This window comes from Oncorhynchus mykiss, chromosome 24 (assembly GCF_057628025.1).
Source record: "Oncorhynchus mykiss isolate SJ-2025 chromosome 24, ASM5762802v1, whole genome shotgun sequence".
Taxonomy (NCBI): domain Eukaryota; kingdom Metazoa; phylum Chordata; class Actinopteri; order Salmoniformes; family Salmonidae; genus Oncorhynchus; species Oncorhynchus mykiss.
In genome coordinates this window covers 30,155,610-30,182,500 of record NC_143045.1, presented here as the reverse complement: position 1 = coordinate 30,182,500, position 26,891 = coordinate 30,155,610, and the positions used below count along the sequence as shown (strand labels likewise).

Genomic DNA, 26,891 nt, shown 5'->3' with positions numbered 1-26,891 from the left:
GCTCATAGTGTATCCTGTTATGTTCAGCTCATAGTGTCTCATGTTACTGTCCTCCCTTCTACTGACTGTTATGTTCAGCTCATAGTGTATCCTGTTATGTTCAGCTCATAGTGTCTCCTGTTACTGTCCTCTCTTCTACTGACTGTTATGTTCAGCTCATAGTGTCTCCTGCTAGTACAGAACAGTACAGTACAGTACAGTAGAACACAGTACAGTGAGTAGAATACAGTACAGTACAGAACAGTAGGTAGAGTACAGTATAGTACAGAACAGTAAAGTGTAGAGGTCGACCGATTATGATTATTCAACGCAGATACCGATTATTGGAGGACCAAAAAAGCCGATACCGATTAATTGGCCGTTTTATATATACTGACAATTACAACAATACTGAATGAACACTTATTTTAACATAATATAATACACCAATAAAATCAATTTAGCCTCAAGTAAATAATGAAACATGTTCAATTTGGTTTAAAAGATGCAAAAACAAAGTGTTGGAGAAGAAAGTAAAAGTGCAATATGTGCCATGTAAGAAAGCTAACGTTTAAGTTCCTTGCTCAGAACATGAGAACATATGAAAGCTGGTGGTTCCTTTCAACATGAGTCTTCAATATTCCCAGGTAAGAAGTTTTAGGTTGTAGTTATTATAGGAATTATAGGGCTATTTCTCTCTATACCATTTGTATTTCATTAACCTGGGGGCGGCAGGGTAGCCTAGTGGTTAGCGCATTGGACTAGTAACCGGAAGGTTGCAAGTTCAAAATCCCAGAGCTGACAAGGTACAAATCTGTCGTTCTGCCCCTGAACAGGCAGTTAACCCACTGTTCCTAGGCCGTCATTGAAAATAAGAATTTGTTCTTAACTGACTTGCTTAGTTAAATAAAGGTAAAAAAATAAAATAAAAAATAAATAAATAAAATAAAAACCTTTGACTATTGGATGTTCTTATAGGCACTTTAGTATTGCCAGTGTAACAGTACAGCTTCCGTCCCTCTCCTCGCTCCTACCTGGGATCGAGCCAGGAACACAACGACAACAGCCACCCTCGAAGCAGCATTACCCATGCAGAGTAAGGGGAACAACCACTCCAAGTCTCAGAGCGAGTGACGTTTGAAACACTATTAGCACGCACCACGCTAACTAGCTAGCTATTTCACTTTGGTTACACCAGCCTAATCTCGGGAGTTGATGGGCTTGAAGTCATAAACAGCGCAACGCTTAAAGCACAGGGATGAGCTGCTGGCAAAACGCACGACAGTGCTGTTTGAATGAATGCTTACGAGCCTGCTGCTGCCTACCATCGCTCAGTCAGACTGCTCTATCAAATCATAGACTTAGTTATAACATAATAACACACAGAAATACGAGCCCTAGGTCATTAATATGGTCGGATCCGGAAACTATCATCTCGAAAACAAGACGTTTATTCTTTCAGTGAAATACGGAACTGTTCCGTATATTATCTAATATTCCTGTTACATTGCACAACCTTCAATGTTGTGTCATAATTACATAAAATTCTGGCAAATTAGGCGGCCCAAACGGTTGCATAGGTACACGTTGGAGCAACGATACGCACCGCATCAATTATATGCAACGCAGGACACGCTAGATAAACTAGTAATATCATCAACCATGTGTAGTTAACTAGTGATTATGATTGATTGATTGTTTTTTATAAGATAAGTTTAATGCTAGCTAGCAACTTACCTTGGCTTACTGCATTCACGTAACAGGCAGGCTCCTCGTGGAGTGTAATGTAATCAGGTGGTTAGAGAGTTGGACTAGTTAACTGTAAGGTTGCAAGATTGAATCCCCCGAGCTGACAAGGTAAAAATCTGTCGTTCTGCCCCTGAACGAGGCAGTTAACCCACCGTTCCTAGGCCGTCATTGAAAATAAGAATGTGATCTTAACTAACTTTCCTCGTGAAATAAAGATTAAATAAAGGTGTCATTTTTTTGTTGAAAAATCGGCCAAATCGGTTTCCAAATTTCTGATTGTTAGAAAAACTTGAAATCGGCCATTTCAATTAATCAGTCGACCTCTAGTACAGTGAGTTGAGTACAGTACAGAACAGCAGAGTGAGTAGAGTACAGTACAGAACAGCAGAGTGAGTAGAGTACAGTACAGAACAGTAGAGTGAGTACAGTACAGTACAGTACAGTACAGTACAGTACAGTACAGCACAGTACAGTACAGTGAGTAGAGTACAGAGCAGAACAGTACCGTGAGTAGAGTACAGAGCAGAACAGTACAGAACAGTGAGTAGAGTACAGTACAGAACAGAACAGAACAGAACAGTACAGTGAGTAGAGTACAGTACAGAACAGTACAGTACAGTACAGTACAGTACTGAACAGCACAGTGAGTAGAGTAGAGTAGAGTACAGTACAGAACAGTACAGTGAGTACAGTACAGTACAGAACAGTACATTGAGTAGAGTACAGTACAAAACAGTACAGTGAGTACAGTACAGTACAGAACAGTACAGTGAGAAGAGTACAGTACAGTGAGTACAGTACAGTACAGAACAGAACAGTGAGTAGAGTACAGTACAGAACAGTACAGAACAGTAGAGTGAGTAGAGGACAGTACAGAACAGTACAGAACAGTACAGTGTGTAGAGTACAGTACAGAACAGTACAGAACAGTACAGTGAGTAGAGTACAGTACAGAACAGTACAGTGAGTAGAGTACAGTACAGAACAGTACAGAACAGTACAGTGAGTAGAGTACAGTACAGAACAGTACAGAACAGTACAGTGAGTAGAGTACAGTACAGTACAGTGAGTAGAGTACAGTACAGTACAGAACAGTGAGTAGAGTACAGTACAGTGAGTACAGTACAGTACAGTACAGTGAGTAGAGTACAGTAAAGTACAGAACAGTGAGTAGAGTACAGTACAGTGAGTAGAGTACAGTACAGAACAGTACAGTGAGTAGAGTACAGTACAGAACAGTACAGAACAGTAGAGTGAGTAGAGGACAGTACAGAACAGTACAGAACAGTACAGTGAGTAGAGTACAGTACAGAACAGTACAGAACAGTACAGTGAGTAGAGTACAGTACAGAACAGTACAGTGAGTAGAGTACAGTACAGAACAGTACAGAACAGTACAGTGAGTAGAGTACAGTACAGAACAGTACAGAACAGTACAGTGAGTAGAGTACAGTACAGTACAGTGAGTAGAGTACAGTACAGTACAGAACAGTGAGTAGAGTACAGTACAGTGAGTACAGTACAGTACATAACAGTACAGTGAGTAGAGTACAGTACAGAACAGTACAGAACAGTACAGTGAGTAGAGTACAGTACAGAACAGTACAGAACAGTACAGTGAGTAGATTACAGTACAGTACAGAACAGTGAGTAGAGTACAGTACAGTGAGTACAGTACAGTACAGAACAGCACAGTGAGTAGAGTACAGTACAGAACAGTACAGTGAGTAGAGTACAGTAGAGAACAGTACAGTGAGTAGAGTACAGTACAGAACAGAACAGTACAGTGAGTAGAGTACAGTACAGAACAGAACAGTACAGTGAGTAGAGTACAGTACAGAACAGAACAGTACAGTGAGTAGAGAACAGTACAGAACAGTGAGCAGAGCACAGTAGAGTACAATACAATACATTACAACTACGGCAGGCTGCACATAGGCCAAGCCTACAATAGTCCCTTGAAAGTCAGTCAAGAGCCTTCACTCTCCTCGCTCAGCACTCTCCTCTGCCAAGACGGCGTAGCAGTCAGACGTCTTTGTCCTCGTCCTGTCGTGTCCCATGTATATATATTTTTATATATTTTTCTTAGCATATCCTTTTTTATATTTTTCTAAACCTCAACTTCAAAATACTCTCCTGCAACCTGCCTCACCCAATGTGGTGTGGATCTGTTTTTTCCAAAGTATTTTTATTTACCTCGGAACCAGAATCCCCAACAGAAGCTAGCCAGCTAACCTGCTACTAGCTAGTAGTCAGCTAACCACCGCTTGCGGTCATCAGCTAACCTTTAGCTCGGAAAACTCTCGCCAATTTGCACAACGCGATTCAAACCAGAGTACACCGGACATATTTTCTCTCCATATCCGCGGCTTCCTATCGCAAGCTCTGAACCTTTTTCACCTGGATCATCGCAGCTATCTAGCTGCAATACGAGTGGCTACTCCCGGCTAACGTCTGTCTCGAAGCAAGCACCAATTAGCCTGGAGCTAGCCCATGCTAGGCCCATCTCCCGGCTAGTTGAAGAGGTCCATCAGCCACTCTACAATACCTATTTTTGAAATTGGTCCAGACCCCTTTTACTGCAGGTACAGAGCTCCTTCACGACTGGCTCTACCGACGCAATCTGCCCGAGGGTTCTTTCTGCAACAGGTCCCTCCATCGCGACGTCTCCTGAATGCCCATCTGCTAGCCTGCTACCTGTGGCCCGCTAGCTGTCTATAGCATATCGGACTGTTAGCTGAATAGGTCCACCGGCCAATTTCTTGGGCCACTATACCTATTTTGCCAATTGGACTTAACCCCTTTGCTACACGAAACCCTACTACTCCTTCACGACTGGTCTAATCAACGTAACTGCACGAGGAGGCTATCATCTGTCACAAAGTCCCTCTAAGGCCCTTCTGCTAGCTTGCTAGCCCCGGCCTGCTAGGTGTCTGAATCGGCGTGTCTCCAGCTAGCCTAACTACTCACTGGACTCCTATGATCACTCGGCTACACATGCCTCTCCCTAATGTCAATATGCCTTGTCCATTGCTGTTCTGGTTAGTGATTATTGTCTTAATTCACTGTAGAGCCTCTAGCCCTGCTCAATATGGCTTAGTCAACCCTTTAGTTCCACCTCCCACGCATGCGGTGATATCAACTGGTTTAAATGTTTCTAGAGACAATATCTCTCAAATCATCACACAATGCCTAGGTTTACCTCCAATGTATTCACATCCTACCATACATTTGTCTGTACAGTAAGCAATGAATCTATTCTATCGTGCCCAGAAACCTGCTCAGTTTTACTCTCTGTTCTGAACGAACTAGACAATCAGTTCTGATAGCCTTTAGCCGTACCCTTATCCTACTCTGTTCCTCTGGTGATGTAAAGGTTAATCCAGGCCCTGCAGTGCCTAACTGCACTCCCATTCCACAGGTGCTCTCATTTGTTGACTTCTGTGACTGTAAAAGCCTTGGTTTCATGCATGTTAACATTAGAAGCCTCCTCCCTAAATTTGTTTTATTCACTGCTTTAGCAAACTCTGCCACTCTGTCCGAGCCGTGTCTGAATCCTGGTTTAGGAAAACCACCAAAAACCCTGAAATTTCCATCCCTAACTACAACATTTTCCGACAAGATAGAACTGCCAAAGGGGGCGGAGTTGCAATCTACTGCAAAGATAGCCTGCAGAGTTCTGTCTTACTATCCAGGTCTGTACCCAAACAATTCGAGCTTCTACTTTTAAAAATCCACCTTTCCATAAACAGGTCTTTCACCGTTGCCGCTTGCTATAGACCATCCTCTGCCCCCAGCTGTGCCCTGGACATCATATGTGAATTGATTGCCCACCATCTATCTTCAGAGCTCGTGCTGCTAGGTGACCTAAACTGGGACATGCTTAACACCCCGGCCATTCTACAATCTAAGCTTGATGCCCTCAATCTCACCGACTAGCATCACTACTCTGGATGGTTCTAACTTAGAATATGTGGACAACTACAAATACCTAGGTGTGTGGCTAGACTGTAAACTCTCCTTCCAGACTCACATTAAGCATCTCCAATCCAAAATTAAATCTAGAATTTGCTTCCTATTTCGCAACAAAGCATCCTTCACTCATGCTGCCAAACATACCCTCATAAAACTGACCATCCCTACCAATCCTCGACTTCGGCAATGTCATCTACAAAATAGCCTCCAACACTCTACTCAACAAATTGGATGCAGTCTATCACAGTGCCATCCGTTTTGTTACCAAAGCCCCATATACCATCTACCACTGCAACCTGTACGCTCTCGTTGGCTGGCCCTCGCTTCATACTCGTCGCCAAACCCACTGGCTCCAGGTCATCTACAAGTCTCTGCTAGGTAAAGTCCCGCCTTATCTCAGCTCACTGGTCACCATAGCAGCACCCACCCGTAGCACGCGCTCCAGCAGGTATATCTCACTGGTCACCCCCAAATCCAATTCCTCCTTTGGCCGCCTTTCCTTCCAGTTCTCTGCTGCCAATGACTGGAACAAACTGCAAAAATCACTGAAGCTGGAGACTCATATCTCCCTCACTAGCTTTAAGCACCATTGTCAGCACATCTGTTAATAACCCATCCAACTACCTCATCCCCATACTGTATTTATTTATTTATCTTCCTCTTTTGCAACCCAGTATCTCTACTTCCACATTCATCTTCTGCACATCTATCACTCCAGTGTTTAATTGGTATATTGTAATTACTTCACCACCATGGCCTATTTAATGCCTTACCTCCCTTATCTTACCACATTTGCACAAACTGTATATAGACTTTTTCTACTGTATTATTGACTATATGTTTGTTTATTCCATGTGTAACTCTGTGTTGTTGTATGGGTCGAACTGCTTTGCTTTATCATGGCCAGGTCGCAGTTGTAAATGAGAACTTGTTCTCAACTAGCCTACCTGGTTAAATAAAGGTGAAATATATATATCTTTTTTTTAAACTGTTCTCAGGCCAGAGACTCACTACACATCAATTTTTGGGTTAGTTCCACCTTGGAGAGTGAAATCCAGTCAAAACTATAACAAGCCTCTGTGATGTCATAGCCTGTGCCATCTACAGTTTCAAAAAAAAAAATGAAAAAAAAAAAAAAGAATTCTACCAAGTATCAGGCAATTTTGGCTGACAATCTGGTTGCCTCTATCAGAAGGCTGGGACATGGCCGTAGGTGGACTTTCCAACAAGACAATGACCCAAAACATACCTCAAGATCCACACAGAAAGGGTTCTGTGACAACAAAATCAATGTTCTGCCATGGCCATCTCAGTCGCTGGACCTCAATCCAATCAAAAACCTGTGGGCTGAGTGGAAGAGGGCAGTTGATAAGTGCAAACCCAAGAATGTGAAGGATCTTGAAAGGATCTGCATAGAGGAATGGTCCAAAATCCCTCCAAATGTGTTTCTTAACCTTGTCAAACAATACAGGAAAAGACTCCATGCTGTTATCCTTGCCATAGGTGGTTGCACTAAGTACTAAATGAGGAGTGCAAATAATTATGAAACCTTGATTTTGGTTAAATTAATGTTGTATTAAATAATTGAATGATTTTGGTTGGTTCCATTGAAACATTAATAAAGTACAGTATTTCTCACATGTTGGTATTTTGAGTTTATCTTTATAATTATATTGTTTATATTTGTTTAAGCATTGTTTGTGCATTGCCAGTCAGGGGGTGCCAGTAATTTTGGAGCCCACTTTACTACCATACCCCGTTCAAAGGCACTTAAATATTTTGTCTTACCCATTCACCCTCTAACTGGCACACAGACACAATCCATGTCTCAATTGTCTCAAGGCTTAAAAATCCTTCTTTAACCTGTCACCTTCATCTACACTGATTGAAGTGGCTTTAACAAGTGACATCAATAAGGGATCATATCTTTTACCTGGATTCACCTGGTGAGTCTATGTCATGGAAAGAGCAGGTGTTCTTAATGTTTTGTACACTCAGTGTCAGTATCAGTATTTATTAAGCTAGAACGTCTCTAAAAAAAATGCAAGCAAAAAACATTAAAACAATAAAATATTAACACATTTACAGGAGCTCTCTGCCTAGGCGACCTCGTGGCGCCATGGTAAACACGGAACGCATATCCAGAATAATGTTCATTGAAAAGCTGTTCAAAAGAGGACATTGTATTCTTTTTTTTTGTACTCCCTGACGAAGGCCCTGCAGCAGAAACGCTTCGGTTTGAAAACACTTTGTTTCCATTGAACATGCCATACTAATAAAGGCATTTTAATCAATTATATGAAGAGTGCCCTGGTCCTCCTTTCTTTTTGATGACCAATGTACCCCTTTTACCAAAGAGCACCTTCTATCTACCAAAATGTACTATTGTGTACCTTAGTAGCGCTTCCCTTCCTCCTCTTTATAGCAGAATAATGCATTGCTGTGTAGTACAGCTCATGGACTCATGATGTAACTTCATATGGTAATTCTGTAACTGTGTATAAATCCACTAGACTTACTGTATTTCAATAACCCAGTTGTTTCCTTTCAAACTCAAGGTGTCATCATAACTGACACCCCATTCTTTCTGCAGACATCTTTGAATATTAATTCTGAGCAGTTATTTATATAGTTCTGGAAAACGTGATTCCATTACCAAAGTTTGCATCTGTACGGTTCTCCATTAAATTACTTTGTGTACATGTTTCGGTGGAAATTGTTAAAAGTAGTCCTTATGCATAGAGCTGTATGGATTGTTCAACTTCTAAATCAATGTTATGTGTTTGGTATACATTATACATAGAGATGTATTATTATATTTTTATTTTACCCCATTTATCGCCCCAATTTGGATTTTGTCTCATCAATGCAACTCCCCAACAGTCTCGGGAGGCGAAGGTTGAGTCATGCGACCCACCAACCCACGCTTCTTAACACCCACCCGCTTAACCCGGAAGCCAACAGCAACAATGTGTCGGAAGAAAAGTCTGGGGACGATTCCCGAATGCGATTCAGCTGAGACCAAACTGCAAAACATGAGCCGGCAGCTGCACACTGAGGCATTTATTATCAATAGCTTCAAACTAATATTGTTGCCATGAGCAGAAACAGTAGAAGTTATGAAACTGCAGTAGTTTAATGGATGAGTTTATGAGCGTTTCTCTGAAGGACAAGAAAGGAGTCAGACTGATAAACATGCTGAGCTAGGCTACTCCTCCCTAAAACCAAAACAGTTAAAAGACAACTAGGCCTTGGCTATAGACTCCGACTGAGCTTGAGGACCACTTTTGGGCATTTTCAGTTTCCAGCTAAATTGCATGAAATACTAAAGGAGGAGTCGGTTGGAGTGGCTGTCTCTCTCTCTCTCCTGTTTTCTTATTCTCATTCCACAACACGATCCTAGAGTGTGATGAAGGATTACTTGGGCCCGGAGCACCATTTGCTGGGGATCTAAAGGCAATTTGAAACCATCAAGATAATTTACCGTTCCGTCAGACACGGAGGTGATGCTGTTCAAAATCTATCTCCTGTTTCTTCTCCCACTTCTCCTCCTCTCTTATCCCCCTGCTCCCCCGTTCCCTCTCCTCCAAGCCCTTCCCATTTTAAGTGGAAACTGCTCTTGGGCCATAATTCATGTAGGATTTATATAGTGTGTGTGTGGGGCGGAGGGACACAAGGTAGAACACACACCGTGGGCCAAGGTCATAATAACCCTAATCCTCCCTCTTGGCACTCCGCCGCCTCCTCTCCCTTCAGATAGGAAATGAACCGGTCTACTCTGCCCCTCCTTGTCTTCCTAGTGAACAGATCGCACGGCCGGGCACGAACCGCCATTAAATAAATAGAATCAGGAAAATCCTAGAATACCTCGGAGCAGAATGTCACAAAGGACCTGTCAAGCTTCCCAGGACGGTCTGGCGGAGCTCCAGCCCAGAGTGGGAGATGAGTAGAAGAGGAGGGGCAGGCGGTTTAGGTAGAGAAGGCAGAGAGAAGCCAAACGTCTGGGTCAGGCGAAAATGACATGACAACTGCACTAAATGTAAATAAAGAGATCAGTGTGGTAATTCAATCTCCCAGACTGGAGCTAAAGCTTATAAATCACAGCTCCAAACCTTCTTAAGAACACCCCAGCCCAAAATGCGGCAGCCGCTCCACAATTAGATTCTTTGTCAGCCTCTGGACTGGCCTCCGGAGCATGTCTCTCTCTCATCTCGCACACACACAGCCAAGATGGGATTTATAAGGTCCAGCATCATTAAACACACATGGCTCACACACAGCATTAGTCAGTAAAAGGGGATATTGTAGCTCTAGCACCACAACATTAAATCTAACATATCTAAACAACGCATAATTTTAATCTGTTTTATGTTCAATTGTTAATGCCTATAAATCCAGAGAATAAACTATCAAGACTAATCTAAACTGTAATATTACATGCAACAGCAGGTTTTTTAAGGCAATCTGCACTTACCCGTCTCTTCGTCGATGGCGAATCGACCCAGTCCACTCCCGTCCCGGATAGAGTACTGGATTTCCCCATCTCTACCATCATCGTCATCCCGGGCCGTGACTTGGAGGACGGTGGTCCCAATGCGGGCGCTCTCCTTCACTGATCCCGTAAGGGCGAAGTGGGAGAAGTAGGGAGTGTAGAGGTTCTCGTTTACATCTACCACCTCTAGTTCCACGAAGGTGACAGACAGGAGAGAGACAGGTCTCCCTTTATCCTTGGCTCTCACCGTGAGGTTGTAGAACTGTTGCGTCTCGTAGTCCAGCTCCTTGGTCAGACGGATGGCCCCGCTGGCCTTGTCCACCTCGAACTTCCCGTTGTAGTCATTGGCCAGGGAGTATCTAACCTGGCCACCCAGGCCAAGGTCTGGGTCCTGGGTCTCGAGCCAGGCTACCACGGTTCCCACTGGTAGATCCTCCAGGGCCCGGGTGTTGTAGACACTGGGGATGAATGCTGGGGGGCAGTCATTAACGTCCTCTAGAGAGATCTTCAGAGTGGTGACTGAAAACATCTGGTTCCCTTTCTCTGCACGGTCACGAGCCTCAATCTTCAAGTTGAAGGTGGAGACGAACTCCCTGTCCAGCTGCCCGGCAACGTACACAATCCCGTTGGAGCTGTTGATGCCAAACTGGGTGGTGCTGGTCAGGACGGAGTAGACAATCTCTCCATTAGGCCCCAAGTCTTTATCAGTGGCCTCAACCTGAATGACATCGGTGCCGATGGCTGTGTTTTCGGGAATGAAGGTTCTATAGCCTCCCTCCTGCAGGAACTGAGGTGCATTGTCATTGGCATCTTCTACGTAGACGGTGAGCAGACGCCAAGCGGTTTTCTGTGGCAGGCCCAGGTCGTAGATAGTGATGTTGAGGAGGTATCTGTCTCTTTTCTCTCTGTCCATGGGCAAGAAGACGCTGATCAGCCCACTCTCCATGTCGATGGTGAAACAGCTGTCTGTGTTTCCATCTGAGATGGCATACAACATCTGACCGTTAAAACCTGTGTCACCGTCATAGGCGTTGACCTTGAAGACACTGGACCCGACCTTTAGGTCTTCGTGCACTGATATGTCTGTGGGAAAGGACTTATCAAACTGAGGTGTCTGTCTGTTGACGGAGAAAAGGTCAATGAACCCTTCCTCGATCTTGGGCTTGGTTCTAGCTTTGGACTTATTTAGTAATTTCTCAGCTAACTTTTGGGCGACTCTGGTCTCCCTACAGTTGAAGCTCTTGGGGAAAGATTTTCCATGAACAATAGAGATGTTAACGAACATCGGGTCGGAGAAGTTCTCTCCATCTGTGGCGGTTATTTTCAAACTGAAGATTCCATTTTTTGGACTGGCAGTGGAGAGGGACCTCCGTAGGGTTAGGACCCCCGAGTCAGGGTTCAGGTCAAAGAAACCCCTCTCATTCCCTTCCAGGATCTTGTACTTCACCAGCTCTAGCTCGTCTATGTCGATGGCAGACATGGTGGTGATTACCTCATTGATGGGGAAGTCCCGAGAGACTAGTCCCTGGCACGCCACCTTCTCGAATAAGGGTTGGTTGTCGTTCACATTCTCCAGATGGACAGTTACGTTGACTTCACTCTCTCGTCTGTAGGGGGAACCCCAGTCAGAGGCCCTGAGCACAAACACGTAGCTCTCAGACGAGGACTCAAAGTCCAGCTCCTGTGTGGTGGTGAGGATGCCAGAGAACTGGTTGATTTTGAAGGGCAGGGGCTGAAGGCTGGCTATGCTGTATGTTATGTATCCATTCTCCCCGCTATCACCATCCACTGCGGACACCGCCAGCACGGTCCATCCCACGGGAACGCTCTCATTGACGAACACCTCGTACGAAAGCTGAGTGAATGTTGGGGTGTTGTCGTTCGCGTCCTCGATGGAGACCCGAACTTTGACCCCCAGCTCGCTGTCCACCTCCACCACTTCCAGGTCAAACACATCCTTGGTGCACTCCGTGAACCAGCGAGCAGTTGAGATCACGCCCGTTAGGGTGTTCATCCGGAAGTAGGAGGAGTCTGTCGAGGGTGTCAGAATATATTCCGCATCGTCTGGCTCAGGGGTGATTTTCACCACCTTTACGATCGTGCCTGGGGGTGAGATTTCATTGAGACTAATTTCATACGACTCCTGTTCAAATTTCACTTCCACAGCATGTGGTTTCTTCACTATGATGTGCACAACCCTGACCGAAGAAAACTTTTGCGGGGCACCCTTGTCCTTAGCCTGAAGTGTGAGGTTATATCCATAAGGGAAGTTCTCCCAGTCAACTTGGTCAGACGCCTTGATAGCGAACTCATTGCCATCTGACCTCTCCAGAGTGAACTGCTCCATAGGGTCTCCGGCCACTATAGACAAGGACTCAATCTCTCCATTTAACCCCTCGTCCAGGTCTTCCACAGTGACCACTGCATACACAGGGTCCTTGTCCAACCACGAGGGGACATGGGTGACCACATTCATGACTGGCAGATGCTCGTTGACACGCTCTACATGCACAAAGAGCTTGGCCGTACTGCTCACACCGTTATTGCCATACAACTTCATCCCGCGGTCCACCGCCTGGATTTCTAGGTCGTATCGGTTCTGCTCCTCAATGTTCAGTTTCCCGCTGAGGGAGACCACACCGCTAGTTGGGTGCACGGCAAACAGCTCCATTTTCTCCTTAAAGAAGTAGTAAAATTCCCCGTTGGAGCCGACGTCCGCATCAGTGGCTGTAACTTGTGCTATGCTAGTCCTGAGGGAGGTGCTTTCTGCGATGGTGACTGAGTATGTGGTGGGTGAGAATAGAGGTCGGAGGTCATTCATGTCCAGGACCTGGACAGTTACTTTGGTCCAGGTCTCCAGAACCTCTCCTTTGACGGAGGCTTTCACTGTCAGTAAGTAGCTGTCCTGGATTTCTCGATTCAAGATGGCTGCGTTGCCGCCTTTAGTCCTTATGCGTAAGAAGCAGAAATCTCCCAGCATGTACTCCTCTGCTTTAAAGAAGCCTTCTTCATCCCCGGAGGTGATCCTGTAGCGGATTTCCCAGGACCGCTGGGCCAGGTGGATGCCCATTTTAACTTTACTGTTGGCGTATGTTCGCGCTGCCGAGTTCTCGTAGACAGTGGCATGATAGACGGACTGAGTGAAGAGAAATCGAGGGCCGTCGGCGGGGCCCTGGGGAGAACCCTGGCTGTCCTGGCAGCAGCAGGGGGCAGGCTGGGAGAGCAGCAGCAGCAACAGGGCCAGGCAGAAGAGAGGGGCACGCATGCCTGTGTAGGCCCACTGGCCCATATTCACATCCATCCCATCATCACTCTTCCATCCTGCAACAAAAGAAAGGAGAGAGATGTTAGCCACGGGGCAGAGGGGAGATTGTGGCAAAGGAGGAAAGGATTTACAACCACAAAATACATGCCACATATCCCACAACTTGACCTTTGACCTCTAGGCCTAACAGGTTACTAATTTTCCATTTGATTGCAAAGATTGATTGGATGGGGAGGGAGATGACAGGAATGCATAGTAACAAGGCAACCTTAGGAGGTATGACATCATTGTGTGAGGACTCTATGGACACTGACACTCAATTGCACGTTTTTGAAAAACCAGGAGGTTGGTTCAAGAAGGAAGGAACAAAATAATTGCATGGCTAGTGGAAGGAGGAGTGCACCATCACCAAAACACACCAAAAAAACATACCACTATTAGACTGCAGGGAAGCTGAATCTAAAAACAGATCACTCTATCGTCATACTGTTCCTGAACTACAAGAAAATACGTCATATATCTGTCATAAACAACAGGCCAGATATGGCTCAAGCTGGGAGTCAAATAGGTCTGCTGTTGTGCTTAGTTTCTGTCAGAAAAAGAGGGAGTTATTCTGGAATAAGTGGCCACAAATATGCTCCAATCATGGGGGAACTGGGAGAAACCCTGATCCGGTAAATGCCATGTTGGTGGAGATAGGAGCGCAACCGCAGTTGGGGTTATGATGACTAGACGTTTTCCACCTCGGTGACTGCAGGGTGGACGGGAGGAGTTCACATGTCCGAGAGAACTTATAATAAATAACATGCTGGGGAAAGAGAACTGCCACACACAAACAAAACACACACACACACTCTCTCTCTTTCTATTAAAACACTCTCAGCACTATGAGTCTGTCGACAATCCTCTGACCTACAAAAACATCTGCTTTTTAACAGTTGCCAAACCCCTCAGCTGAAACAATGAAAACCACCATCCAAACCCTACATTTAAATAAGACCCATCAGCCATTTAGGGAACAAAGATGACAATCCACCAAAGACTGTGTGTGTGTGTGTGTGTGTGTGTGTGTGTGTGTGTGTGTGTGTGTGTGTGTGTGTGTGTGTGTGTGTACACGTGTTACTATACTTGGTAGTACCAAAAGTCCTCACAAGAATAGTAAACCAACAAAAATTCAGGTAAGTAAGGACATTCGGCCAGTCCTCACATGTAAAAAGGCTATTTTAGGACTAGGGGTTAGTGGTTAGGTTTACGGTTAGGGGTTAAGTTTAGGGTTAGGATAAGGGTTAAGGTTTAGGGAAAATAGGATTTGGAATGGGTTAGGGTTGTTGGTCCCCAAAAAGTCCTCTCAGGTATAGCAAGACATACGGTGCATTCAGAAAGTATTCAGACCCCTTGACTTTTTCAACATTTTGTTATATTACAGCCTTATTTAATTAAATAGTTTTTTTCCTCATCAATCTACACACAATACCCCATAATAACAAAGCAAAAACAGATTTTTTGATATTTTTGCAAATGTAAAAAAAAAACATCAAAAGGATGATCAATGGAAACAGGATGCACCTGAGGTCAATTTCGATTCTCATGGCAAAGGGTGTGAATACGTTTTTATTTTTAATAAATGTTAATAGATGTTAATACATTTTCACTTTGTCATTATGGGGTATTGTGTGAGGAAACAAATATATGTAATCCATTTTAGAATAAGGCTGTAACGTAACAAATGTGGAAAAATTCAAGGGGTCTTTGTGTTTGTGTGTTTTGTAGGCTGGTTGGTATGCCTTTAATACAGCACAGCCCAGAAAAGATTGGTGAACATCCCCAATGATAAAGAGGCTACTGCATGAAGAACTGACAGTTCAAACACTCCTTCAATCTGAGATGCAGAGACTGAGAGAGAGAGAGAGAGAGAGAGAAGCACAGAGAGTTTAAAGACTGAAATAGAATGTGAAAGGCAGAGACATGGAGCGTGGGAAGAGAGAGAGAGAGAGAGAGAGAGAGAGAGAGAGAGACAGAGAGAGAGAGAGAGGGTGCTAAGAGAGAGAGAGAGAGAGAGACAGAGAGAGAGAGAGAGAGAGAGAGGGTGCTGAGAGAGAGAGAGAGAGAGAGAGAGAGAGAGAGACAGAGAGAGAGAGAGAGAGAGAGAGAGAGAGAGAGAGAGGGTGCTAAGAGAGAGACAGAGAGAGAGAGAGTGCTAAGAGAGAGAGAGAGAAGAAGAGGGGCCTGTAATAGATAAGGTGACAGACAGAGAGTGAGAGAGAGAAAGAGAGAGAGAGAGAGAGAGAGAGAGAGAGAGAGAGACAGAGAGACAGAGAGAGAGAGAGAGAGAGAGAGAGAGACAGAGAGAGAGAGAGAGAGAGAGAGAGAGAGAGGGTGCTAAGAGAGAGAGAGAGAGAGAGACAGAGAGAGAGAGAGAGAGAGAGAGGGTGCTGAGAGAGAGAGAGAGAGAGAGAGAGAGAGAGAGAGAGAGAGAGAGAGAGAGAGAGAGAGAGAGAGAGAGAGAGAGAGAGGGTGCTAAGAGAGAGAGAGAGAGAGAGAGAGTGCTAAGAGAGAGAGAGAGAAGAAGAGGGGCCTGTAATAGATAAGGTGACAGACAGAGAGTGAGAGAGAGAAAGAGAGAGAGAGAAAGAGAGAGACACAGCTTCATAATGCTATAATAGGAGATTGTGTTTTGACCGTTCTAGGATCTGCTGGACTGTTTCTGTTAAAACCGTTCTACGATCCACTTGACGATTTGTGTTGAAACCGTTCTACGATTCACTGGACTGTTTGTGTCCCATGTATTTAGCTTGCTATAATTAGCTAGGTAGATAAAGGGTTAGCGTTGTCGCTTGCATAACCGGCTCGCTAGCTAGTTTAATTCCTACCTTGCTTGCCATGGAGTTGGCTATTAGATAACTAGCTAATCAAGCAAACCAGACAACATCTTTGATATGATGTAGCTAGCTAGATAGCTATCTTTCAATATGACTTGGCCAGCTAAAATTCCTGCTAGCTCATATTAGCTAGCTAGCTTGTTTCAACTATGATTTTCTAGCTAATGTTAGGTAGCTAGCAATCAAGGGCTGACTGTTCTCATAAAACTTTATTTTGTAGTGCAAGGATCAGCTATGGAGGTAATTTGTGTCATGACTGACTACTGCAGTACTGCTTGTCCATGTGTTAGCTACCAGAAACAAGCCCAGACGAGCTAGCTTAACGTTGTGTCAGCGTCCAGCAGTGACCAGCTGCTGGTTGCATAGTAACGGTGTCACCAGCCTCGATTCTATTCAAGCTTGCACCAGTTGTGAAACTGGGCTGCGGAAGCCAAGGTTTCCCTCGAACCAGCTCGAATTTGGCCCTAATTTTAAGTCACAGTGGAAACTGAGCTTCATGCTGCTACATACACACACCTGTCCAGCATCTGACGGTAACTATTAAATAAATAAATCAAATAAATCAAACAAGCACACACACACACACACACACACACACACACACACACACACACACACACACACACACACACACACACACACACACACACACACACACACACACACACACACACACACACACACAAACACACACACACACACACCTGTTGGAAGTCTCTCCTAAATATGCACACACACACATGCACCCTGCTGAGACTCCCTCAAGCAAACACACAAACACACATACAGACATCCACACACCACACACACACATTCACACACCACACACACGCAACCCCTATCACTCTATATCCCCAAACCCACTAAACGTCTCCCCTTTTCTCGTTCGCTATCTCAGATAATCTGTTCACAGGTAAACTTGTTCCTTCCCTATCCCTGTTCCAGCTTCCCATCGTTGGATTAAACATGTTATCGTGTGTGTCTTATTTTGTGTGTGTGTCGGGTTGTGTGTGTGTGTGCGTGCATACGTGTGTTTTGTGTTGAGTCTGTGTTGAGCCCTAAGGCAACAGAAGATGGTATTCAAACTGAACCTGGTACACTGGTAACTGTCAGGTTATGGTGAGTGAGTGTACTGATTGTAATACCAGTGGACAAAACTGGACGTAACAGTGGAGTTTGGCTGACCTGGTTTAGCCAGTGTGCATGTATTTGTGTGTTTATGTGTGTGTGTGTGTGTGTGTGTGTGTGTGTGTGTGTGTGTTTCCTACTGTTTGTCCTAGACCTGATACTACATATCGCCTGTCTACCTAACCTTACAATACCCTCAATGACAGGTACATGCCTCAGAGAGCACACTTCCCTTTATGTTAAGCTCAGCATCAAATCTGCAGTGTGTGTGTGTGTGTGTGTGTGTGTGTGTGTGTGTGTGTGTGTGTGTGTGTGTGTGTGTGTGTGTGTGTGTGTGTGTGTGTGTGTGTGTGTGTCTGTGTGTCTGTGTGCAAGATGAGAATAAGAGAGGGGAGGAAGACAGGAGGTGGAGTGTGTGCGTGTGTGCATGCGCACGCGTGCGTGCGTGCATGTGTGTGTGAATGTATATTTTTCCAGTGTCTGTCTCTATTCATATATGAGCACAGCACACGAAGGAGAGCAGAACAGAACATCACCATAGAAAAACATTATCTACAGAGAAGGCCCACTTACTGCCAGAGCTAAATAGCTCCTCATTAGCGTCTCATTAAAGGCTAATTCCCTGTATTTGTCTGTGGTAAACATCAGCCATATCTCTCTACTCCCTATTCTTCTCCCTGAGACTTTGGTCAGAACAGCCCACAACACAGCTGACATCGCAGCAGCCTAGCACAGATCTGTCTCCATAATGTACACCTACCGGGGAGGGATGTGGTCAGGCTTTTTGTGGGAAGATGAAGTGAATTCTCAGGCTCATTGTGTAGCGACAATCCCTGGAGCTGGAGACTTTCCTCTGCCTGTTTTTACGGCTGACGTGCTGACAAAGCCGGGGGAGCGGTGACCGAGACAGGGAAACATACACACACACACACACACCGTGTGATAATAGACAAACACACAGAGACAACCGCAACTCACTGCAGGCAGAGAACGCATTCCACCACAGGAATCAACATTACACACACACACACACACACAGAGAGAAAGAGAGAGAGAGACAGCGAGAGAGCGAAGCAGGCCAGACGCGTCCTTGGTGAAAGCACTGCCAAAAACCTGTTCTGAAAAAATACTCTCTGATTGTTCTCCCTGTCCTTCTGTGATAATTATAACATTCTCTATTTGGAGCGCACTGTGTGGCAAGACTGGAACAAACAGGAGAGAAAGAAAGAGAGAAGGAGAGAGATGAGGGAAAGAGAGGAGGGAGGTGAGAGAGGGAAGGGAGAGAGAGGGGAGGGAGAGAGAGGGGGGAGAGAGAGAGAGCGAGAGCGAGAGGGGAGGCAGGGGAGTGAGGTGAGAGAGAGAGAGATGCACTCGTCCTAAACATCAGCACCACAGGTAACTTCCACAAAGCTCAACAATGTATTTTTCTAAAACAACCCTGAATCGTAACATGCCTTAGCACCACATAGCACCACATAACTCAACTGCACAAGGAACATTCAAATCAATACAAAAATAGTCAACTTATAGGAGGATGTACATTTACCAAGTCTAGAAATAAAAGAAGACTCAGCTACAGGCCTGCACATACTGCTGACTAACCTTTCAGGCTAACGTTATCTGCCCTGTGAGAAGATTGAGATGCAATACAGCTTGCTGAGGTGCGCGTATGTGTGTGTGTGTGTGTGTGTGTGTGTGTGTGAGGAGGGCGTGACAGACACCGTATGGAAAAGATCTGGCAAAAAACATGCAATAAAGAAAAACTGTCACCTGATATGTGGTTTCCCAATAGAGTCACCAGTCTCAGCCCCCTCACCCCTCACACACAATGGATCAGTGTCCCTCCTCCACCTGTATTCCTCATCAGAGACCAGCTGAATCTGTTCTCTCCAGGGACCCAACCTCATATACTCTACCTCATACCTACCTGTCATTGATCTGACACACACACATCTGACTTCATCAGATGCCTACTATTTGTCAAGTCAACCACCACATTACCACGACTCAGCTAGGAAGGAGTGCCTTCTTCGTCATGTTCATCATCATCATTGTCTTTGCCCTTCACACTTTAAGTCATCCAATCTCTGCACGGATCCATACAGCCTACTGGCCGTCTCAGATCATCCAGTCCATCTCTCCTTCTCCCCCCCACCCGTATCTCTCCAACCCCTCCTCTCCCCTACACTCACACCAAGCCCCCATTCTGCCCTGCTGCCCCCACGACCCTCCACTGGCCCACGACCCTCCACTGGCCCACGACCGTCCACTGGCCCATGTCCCTCCACTGGCCCACGACCCTCTACTGGCCCCACGACCCTCCACTGGCCCATGACCCTCCACTGGCCCATGACCCTCCACTGGCCCATGACCCTCCACTGGCCCATGACCCTCCACTGGCCCATGTCCCTTCACTGGCCCATGACCCTCCACTGGCCCATGACCCTCCACTGGCCCATGACCCTCCACTGGCCCATGACCCTCCACTGGCCCATGACCCTCCACTGGCCCATGTCCCTCCACTGGTCCATGTCCCTTCACTGGCCCATGACCCTCCACTGGCCTCTCTCTCTCTCTCTCTCTCTCTCTCTCTCTCTCTCTCTCTCTCTCTCTCTCTCTCTCTCTCTCTCTCTCTCTCTCTCTCCCCCCCCTTCTCCTGTCCCTCAGCTCCTCTGCCCTTTCGCACACCCAAGTTAATATTTAACAGCTCCTTTTCCTTGGTTGATGTGTCAGAACTAGCTGAAACTAATTCCTTACGTTTCAACTGTCTGTGAACTGCTGGGGAAAACTGAACTTTCTTTGAATATACTGTATCCTTGAAAACCAGAAATGCCCACTTTCTGCCAACGCCGCTAAGGGTGGTCCTGCACTAACAACGGTTAGCCTAGCTTGTTTATGGCAATGCTGTGGGTTGTCGTTCTGATGTAATGCTAGATGCTAGTTAGCACCAAGCTACGAGTCAACGTATGCTACAAGTTATGGAGTATATTGCTTTGGAGAGGAGAGATAAAGTTCACATTTTTAGCAAAAACACTTAGCAGTTTGGCTAGTCGCAGTAGTGGCAGTTGGCATGCTAGCATCCGTCATGTTCACTTCACTGAGTGATTATCTAGTGCCCAGTGTGTTGAGCACAGCCAGAGGGGATATCTGAGATGCCTCCCATTCAAACCCCCATTCATTAATCCTAAAGCCCTCAACCCCTCCAACACTAGAGAGAGAGAGAAAGTTTGGGAAGCAGGAAATGCATTACACAATAGGCTTACATAGGATATCTGTTATCACCTACACAAGCACAGACACATAGTCTGTAGAGAACTTTACACACACAAACACACACAAACACAAACACACACACACACACACACACACACACACACACACACACACACACACATTGATAGAAACAATAACACATTCAAAAACATGTTCACACATCGATTATAACACACACATCGATAGAAACAATCACACACACACACACACACACACACACACACACACACACACACACACACACACACACACAGCGGTCTGGTAAGTGCTTTGACTCATGCTGTCCTCCCCTGGAGGGCAGTTGCCACAGGAGGGAAAGCAAAGCAATGTGTTTGGGTTAGAGATATTCAGCATCAGAGACAACACAGGAGACAAACCTGGCTGACACTCAAGAAAAAGCACAAAAAATGTATCCATTCACTACTGTAAATCGCTCTGGATAAGAGAGTCTGATAAATGACTAAAGTGTAACATTTTTTTATTAAAATCATTATAGGAAAGACTGTTTGAACAGAGACCGAGAGGAGGGGAGGGAAAAGAGATGGAAAGATGAAGGAAGGGAGAGAGAGAGAGAGAGAGAGAGAGAGAGAGAGAGAGAGAGAGAGAGAGAGAGAGAGAGAGAGAGGCTGACTGAACCTCAGGCAGCAGCCACATAGCAAGATAATCTGAGCCATACTACACACACACAGCCCACTCAGTTTAATCTCATTACCCACCCACACACACACCCACCCAACACACACACACACACAGTCAGACAGGGTCGCATGCAGGAACCTTGGGGAGTGTGTCAGAGTCTCTGCCATGGCGGAAAAAAACAGATCCCAAGAAGAGAGATGAGAAAGAGTGAGACAGGAAAATAATTCAAGAATGAAACAGGAGAGGGAAAGAATTCTTAACAGCTGCCAGAGAGAGAAAGAGAGCGGGGGGAGGAGGGGGGGCAGTACAGAGAGAGGAAGAGAGAGGGAGGGAAGGCGCCATACAAAGACAGGGAGAGAGGAGGGTAGGTGGTGAGGGGGGTTGGTTGAGGGCACAGAAAGGTGGGGCAAGAGGGAGCAAGATGAAGGGAGAGAGATGTGCTGGCTTGCAGGGAGAGAGAGAGAGAGAGAGAGAGGGGAGAGGGAGAGAGGGAGAGAGAGCGCACCTAACCCACACTATTAAATGAGTCAAAACAGGAACATTTTACATCTGGCTAGAAATGAATATGGAAATGTTCTAATCAGAGAAAAATGTCCTTATGAGTGCTACCTATATCCCCATACTTTAACGATGACAGCTTCTTCATCCTAGAGGGGGAGAACAACTATTCCCTTCTCCATATGCCCCCCTAGGCACAACTATGACAACATAACCAACAAAAATGGGTCACAACTCCTGCAACTCTGTAGCACACTGGGTATGTACATAGTCAATGGTAGGCTTCGAGGGGACTCCTATGGTAGGTGCACCTATAGCCCATCTCTTTGCATTAGTTCTGTAAAACCTACATTAGGGGCAGTAGCAGCAGCAGTAGCAGTAGCATTAGGGGCAGTAGCAGTAGCATTAGGGGCAGTAGCAGTAGGGGCAGTAGCAGTAGGGGCAGTAGCAGCAGCAGCAGTAGTAGCAGCAGTAACAGTAGCAGTAGGGGCAGTAGCAGAAGGGGAGGTAGCAGCAGTAGCAGCAGTAGCAGTAGTGGAAGTAGCAGTAGCAGTAGAAGTAGAAGAAGCAGTAGTAGTAGCAGTAGCAGTAGAAGTAGAAGAAGCAGTAGTAGTAGAAGAAGCAGTAGTAGTAGCAGTAGCAGTAGTAGTATCAATAGTGGCAGTAGCAGTAGAAGTAGAAGTAGAAGAAGCAGTAGCAGTAGAAGTAGAAGAAGCAGTAGTAGTAGCAGTAGCAGTAGTAGTATCAATAGTGGCAGTAGCAGTAGCAGTAGAAGTAGAAGAAGCAGTAGCAGTAGAAGTAGAAGAAGCAGTAGTAGTAGCAGTAGCAGTAGTAGTATCAATAGTGGCAGTAGCAGTAGAAGTAGAAGTAGCAGTAGCAGTAGTAGTATCAATAGTGGCAGTAGCAGTAGAAGTAGAAGTAGCAGTAGCAGTAGTAGTATCAATAGTGGCAGTAGCAGTAGAAGTAGAAGTAGAAGAAGCAGTAGCAGTAGAAGTAGAAGAAGCAGTAGTAGTAGCAGTAGCAGTAGTAGTATCAATAGTGGCAGTAGCAGTAGAAGTAGAAGTAGCAGTAGCAGTAGTAGTATCAATAGTGGCAGTAGCAGTAGAAGTAGAAGTAGCAGTAGCAGTTGTAGTATCAATAGTGGCAGTAGCAGTAGAAGTAGAAGTAGAAGAAGCAGTAGCAGTAGAAGTAGAAGAAGCAGTAGTAGTAGCAGTAGCAGTAGTAGTATCAATAGTGGCAGTAGCAGTAGAAGTAGAAGTAGCAGTAGCAGTTGTAGTATCAATAGTGGCAGTAGCAGTAGAAGTAGAAGTAGAAGAAGCAGTAGCAGTAGAAGTAGAAGAAGCAGTAGTAGTAGCAGTAGCAGTAGTAGTATCAATAGTGGCAGTAGCAGTAGCAGTAGAAGTAGAAGAAGCAGTAGCAGTAGAAGTAGAAGAAGCAGTAGTAGTAGCAGTAGCAGTAGTAGTATCAATAGTGGCAGTAGCAGTAGAAGTAGAAGTAGCAGTAGCAGTAGTAGTATCAATAGTGGCAGTAGCAGTAGAAGTAGTAGCAGTAGAAGTAGCAGTAGTAGTAGCAGTAGGGGCAGTAGCAGTAGCAGTAGCAGTAGAAGTAGCACTAGGAGTAGTAGCAGTAGCAGTAGAAGTAGGGGCAGTAGAAGTAGCAGTAGGGGCAGTAGCAGTAGCAGTAGAAGTAGAAGAAGCAGTAGTAGTAGAAGTAGAAGAAGCAGTAGTAGTAGCAGTAGCAGTAGTAGTATCAATAGTGGCAGTAGCAGTAGCAGTAGAAGTAGCAGTAGCACTAGGGGAAGTAGCAGTAGAAGTAGCAGTAGCACTAGGGGCAGTAGCAGTAGCAGTAGAAGTAGGGGCAGTAGCAGTAGCAGTAGAAGTAGCAGTAGCACTAGGGGCAGTAGCAGTAGCAGTAGAAGTAGGGGCAGTAGCAGTAGCAGTAGAAGTAGCAGTAGCACTAGGGGCAGTACCAGTAGAAGTAGCAGTAGCAGTAGAAGTACCAGTAGCAGTAGAAGTAGGGGCAGTAGCAGTAGCAGTAGCACTAGGGGCAGTAGCAGTAGGGGCAGTAGCAGTAGCAGTAGCAGTAGGGGCAGTAGCAGTAGGGGCAGTACCAGTAGCAGTAGGGGCAGTAGCAGTAGCAGGAATAGCACTTCACTGGGTTTGTGTCAAGTCTTTTAATTTGGCCCTGCAGTGATGTGTCTGGAGAGAGAGAACAGAGAGAGAGAGAACACAGCCAATCTCTCTCTCAGATAAGAGAGTGGAGGAGAGGAAACGAGGGAGCCAGGGAGGAGGGGAGGTAGGGGGTGAGGTGAGGGGAGTGTGTGCAGTTGCAAGGGAGTGGGGGAGAGTGGCAGAGAGAGGAGGGGGAGAACAGAAGAGATGGAATGAGTGCACTGGAACAATGCTGAGACTGGCAGGGCTACAGAACTCAGGGCTAGAGCAGAGAGACACAGAGAGAGAGGGGAGGATGGGGGGTGGGAGGGATATGAGAGAGGGAGAGGGAAGGAGGGAGAGGGAGGAAAATAGAAGGAACAGTTCAGCTCAGAGGTGGGGGCAGAGAGTGAGAGAGAGGTGAGGAAGGGAGAAGAATGGAAGCGAGAGGGGGAACAGTTCTGCTCAGGGATGGGAGGGGGAGAGGGGGAGAAAGAGAACGAGGGGCTATGGTTCCATACTCCCTCCCAGTACAGAGTAAGAACAGTGTGTCTGTGTGTGTATGTGTGTGTTTGTGTTTGTGTGTTTGTGTGGGGAGGGGCAGCTCTGATTTGTTGGGTGTGAGTGTGAGAGCACGCGGATCCCTTAGTGAAAGAATTCTCCTTTTGTGCTTTTAATTGTGGAAATGCAACCAGCCCACTGGCTTAGAAAACACAACTGACTATTGGCCAAGACAACACACAGGCACCATATGATTGGTGACTGGGATTCAACCCCAGTCCCACCCACTTCACTGTTGGATCTACTTAACATGCGGAACCAGCCTCTGTGTCAAACTCAGATCTGCATATTCAATTTACCAGTCCATATAGTATTTACATTCTATATAGTATTTACATTCTATATACACTACCGTTCAAAAGTTTGGGGTCACTTAGAAATGTCCTTGTTTTTGAAAGAAAAGCAAATTTTTGTTCATTATAATAACATCAAATTGATCAGAAATACAGTGTAGACATTGTTAATGTTGTAAATGACTGTTGTAGCTGGAAACGGCTGATTTGTTAATGGAATATCTACATTGTCACGTTCTGACCTCTATTTCCTTTGTGTTGTATTTATTTAGTATGGTCAGGGCGTGAGTTGGGTGGGCAGTCTATGTTTGTTTTTCTATGTTGTGGGGCAGTTCTATGTTTTCGGCCTAGTATGGTTCTCAATCAGAGGCAGGTGTCATTAGTTGTCTCTGATTGAGAATCATACTTAGGTAGCCTGGGTTTCACTGTGTGTTTGTGGGTGATTGTTCCTGTCTTTGTACCAGATCGGGCTGTTTTGAGTTCTCACGTTTCTTGTTTTCGTTAGTTCGTTCATGTATAGTGTCTTCATTAAAATACAATGAACAACCACCACGCTGCGTTTTGGTCCGCCTCTACTTCACAACAAGAGAACCGTTACAGAATCACCCACCACAACAGGACCAAGCGGTGTGGTAATGGGCAACGGAAAAAGCAGCAGCAGGAGCAGCGCGAGGAGGTATGGACATGGGAGGAGGAATTAGACGGAAGAGGACCCTGGGCTCAGCCAGGAGAATATCGCCGTCCCAAAGAAGAACTGGAGGCGGCGAAAGCGGAGAGGCGCTGGTATGAGGAGGCAGCGCGGCGTCGTGGATGGAAGCCCGGGAGTCAGCCCCAAAAATTTCTTGGGGGGGGGCTAACAGGGAGTATGGCTACGCCAGGTAGGAGACCTGAGCCAACTTCCTGTGGTTACCGGGGGGCTGGAGATACCGGGCAGGCACCGTGTTATGCTGTGGAGCGCACGGTGTCCCCAGTGCGGGTGCACAGCCCGGTGCGGTACATTCCAGCTCCGCGTATTGGCCGGGCTAGAGTGGGCATCGAGCCAAGTGCCATGAAGCCGGCTCTACGCATCTGGTCTCCAGTGCGTCTCCTTGGGCCGGCTTACATGGCACCAGCCTTGCGCACGGTGTCCCCGGTTCGCCTGCATAGCCCAGTGCGGGCTATTCCACCTCGCCGCACTGGCAGGGCGACCGGGACCATTCAACCGGGTAAGGTTGGGCAGGCTCGGTGCTCAAGAGCTCCAGTGCGCCTGCACGGCCCGGTCTATCCGTCACCACCTCCACGCACCAGCCCTCCGGTGGCAGCTCCCCGTACCAGGCTGTCTCTCCGGCCCATCCTTGCAGGGGCTCTCTCCTCTCCAGCGCTGCCGGAGTCTCCCGCCTGTTCGGCGCTAGGAGAGCTACTCAGCCCAGCGTTGCCGGAGCTTCCCGTCTGCCCAGCGCCGCCAGCGCCGCCCGTCTGCCCAACGCCGCGAGCGCCGCCCGTCTGCCCAGCGCCGCCAGTGCCGCCCGTCTGCCCAGCGCCGCCAGTGCCGCCCGTCTGCCCAGCGCCGCCAGTGCCGCCCGTCTGCCCAGCGCCGCCAGTGCCGCCCGTCTGCCAGGAGCCGCCAATGCCGCCCGTCTGCCAGGAGGCGCCAATGCCGCCCGTCAGCCAGGGGCCGCCAGTGCCGCCCGTCAGCCAGGGGCCGCCAGTCAGCCAGGGGCCGCCAGTGCCGCCAGTCAACCAGGGGCCGCCAGTGCCGCCAGTCAGCCCAGCGCCGGCGCCGCCAGTCAACCAGGGGCCGCCAGTGCCGCCAGTCAGCCAGGGGCCGCCAGTGCCGCCAGTCAGCCAGGGGCCGCCAGTGCCGCCAGTCAGCCAGGGGCCGCTAGAGCCCCTCCGCCCGGAGCAGCTGCCCCTCTGTCCCGAGCAGCTGTCCCTCTGTCCCGAGCAGCTGTCCCTCTGTCCCGAGCAGCTGTCCCTCTGTCCCGAGAAGCTGCCCCTCTGTCCCAAGCAGCCCCTCTGTCCAGTGGGGTC

The 26,891-nt window shown here is 46.7% G+C and overlaps 1 protein-coding gene across 5 annotated transcripts in view; it reads right to left on the bottom strand.

Moving 5' to 3' along the window:
- The window catches only part of LOC110503387 (protocadherin Fat 3), a 332,354-nt gene that overhangs the window by 211,661 nt on the left and 93,802 nt on the right, over positions 1-26,891 (bottom strand). For all 5 annotated transcript variants that reach the window (XM_090218842.1, XM_090218843.1, XM_090218845.1 and 2 more), the window contains exon 2: positions 10,178-13,516. In XM_090218842.1, coding sequence (XP_090074968.1) covers positions 10,178-13,496 — 3,319 coding nt within the window. In that variant the 5' untranslated portion in view covers positions 13,497-13,516. The remainder of the gene's footprint in view (positions 1-10,177; positions 13,517-26,891) is intronic.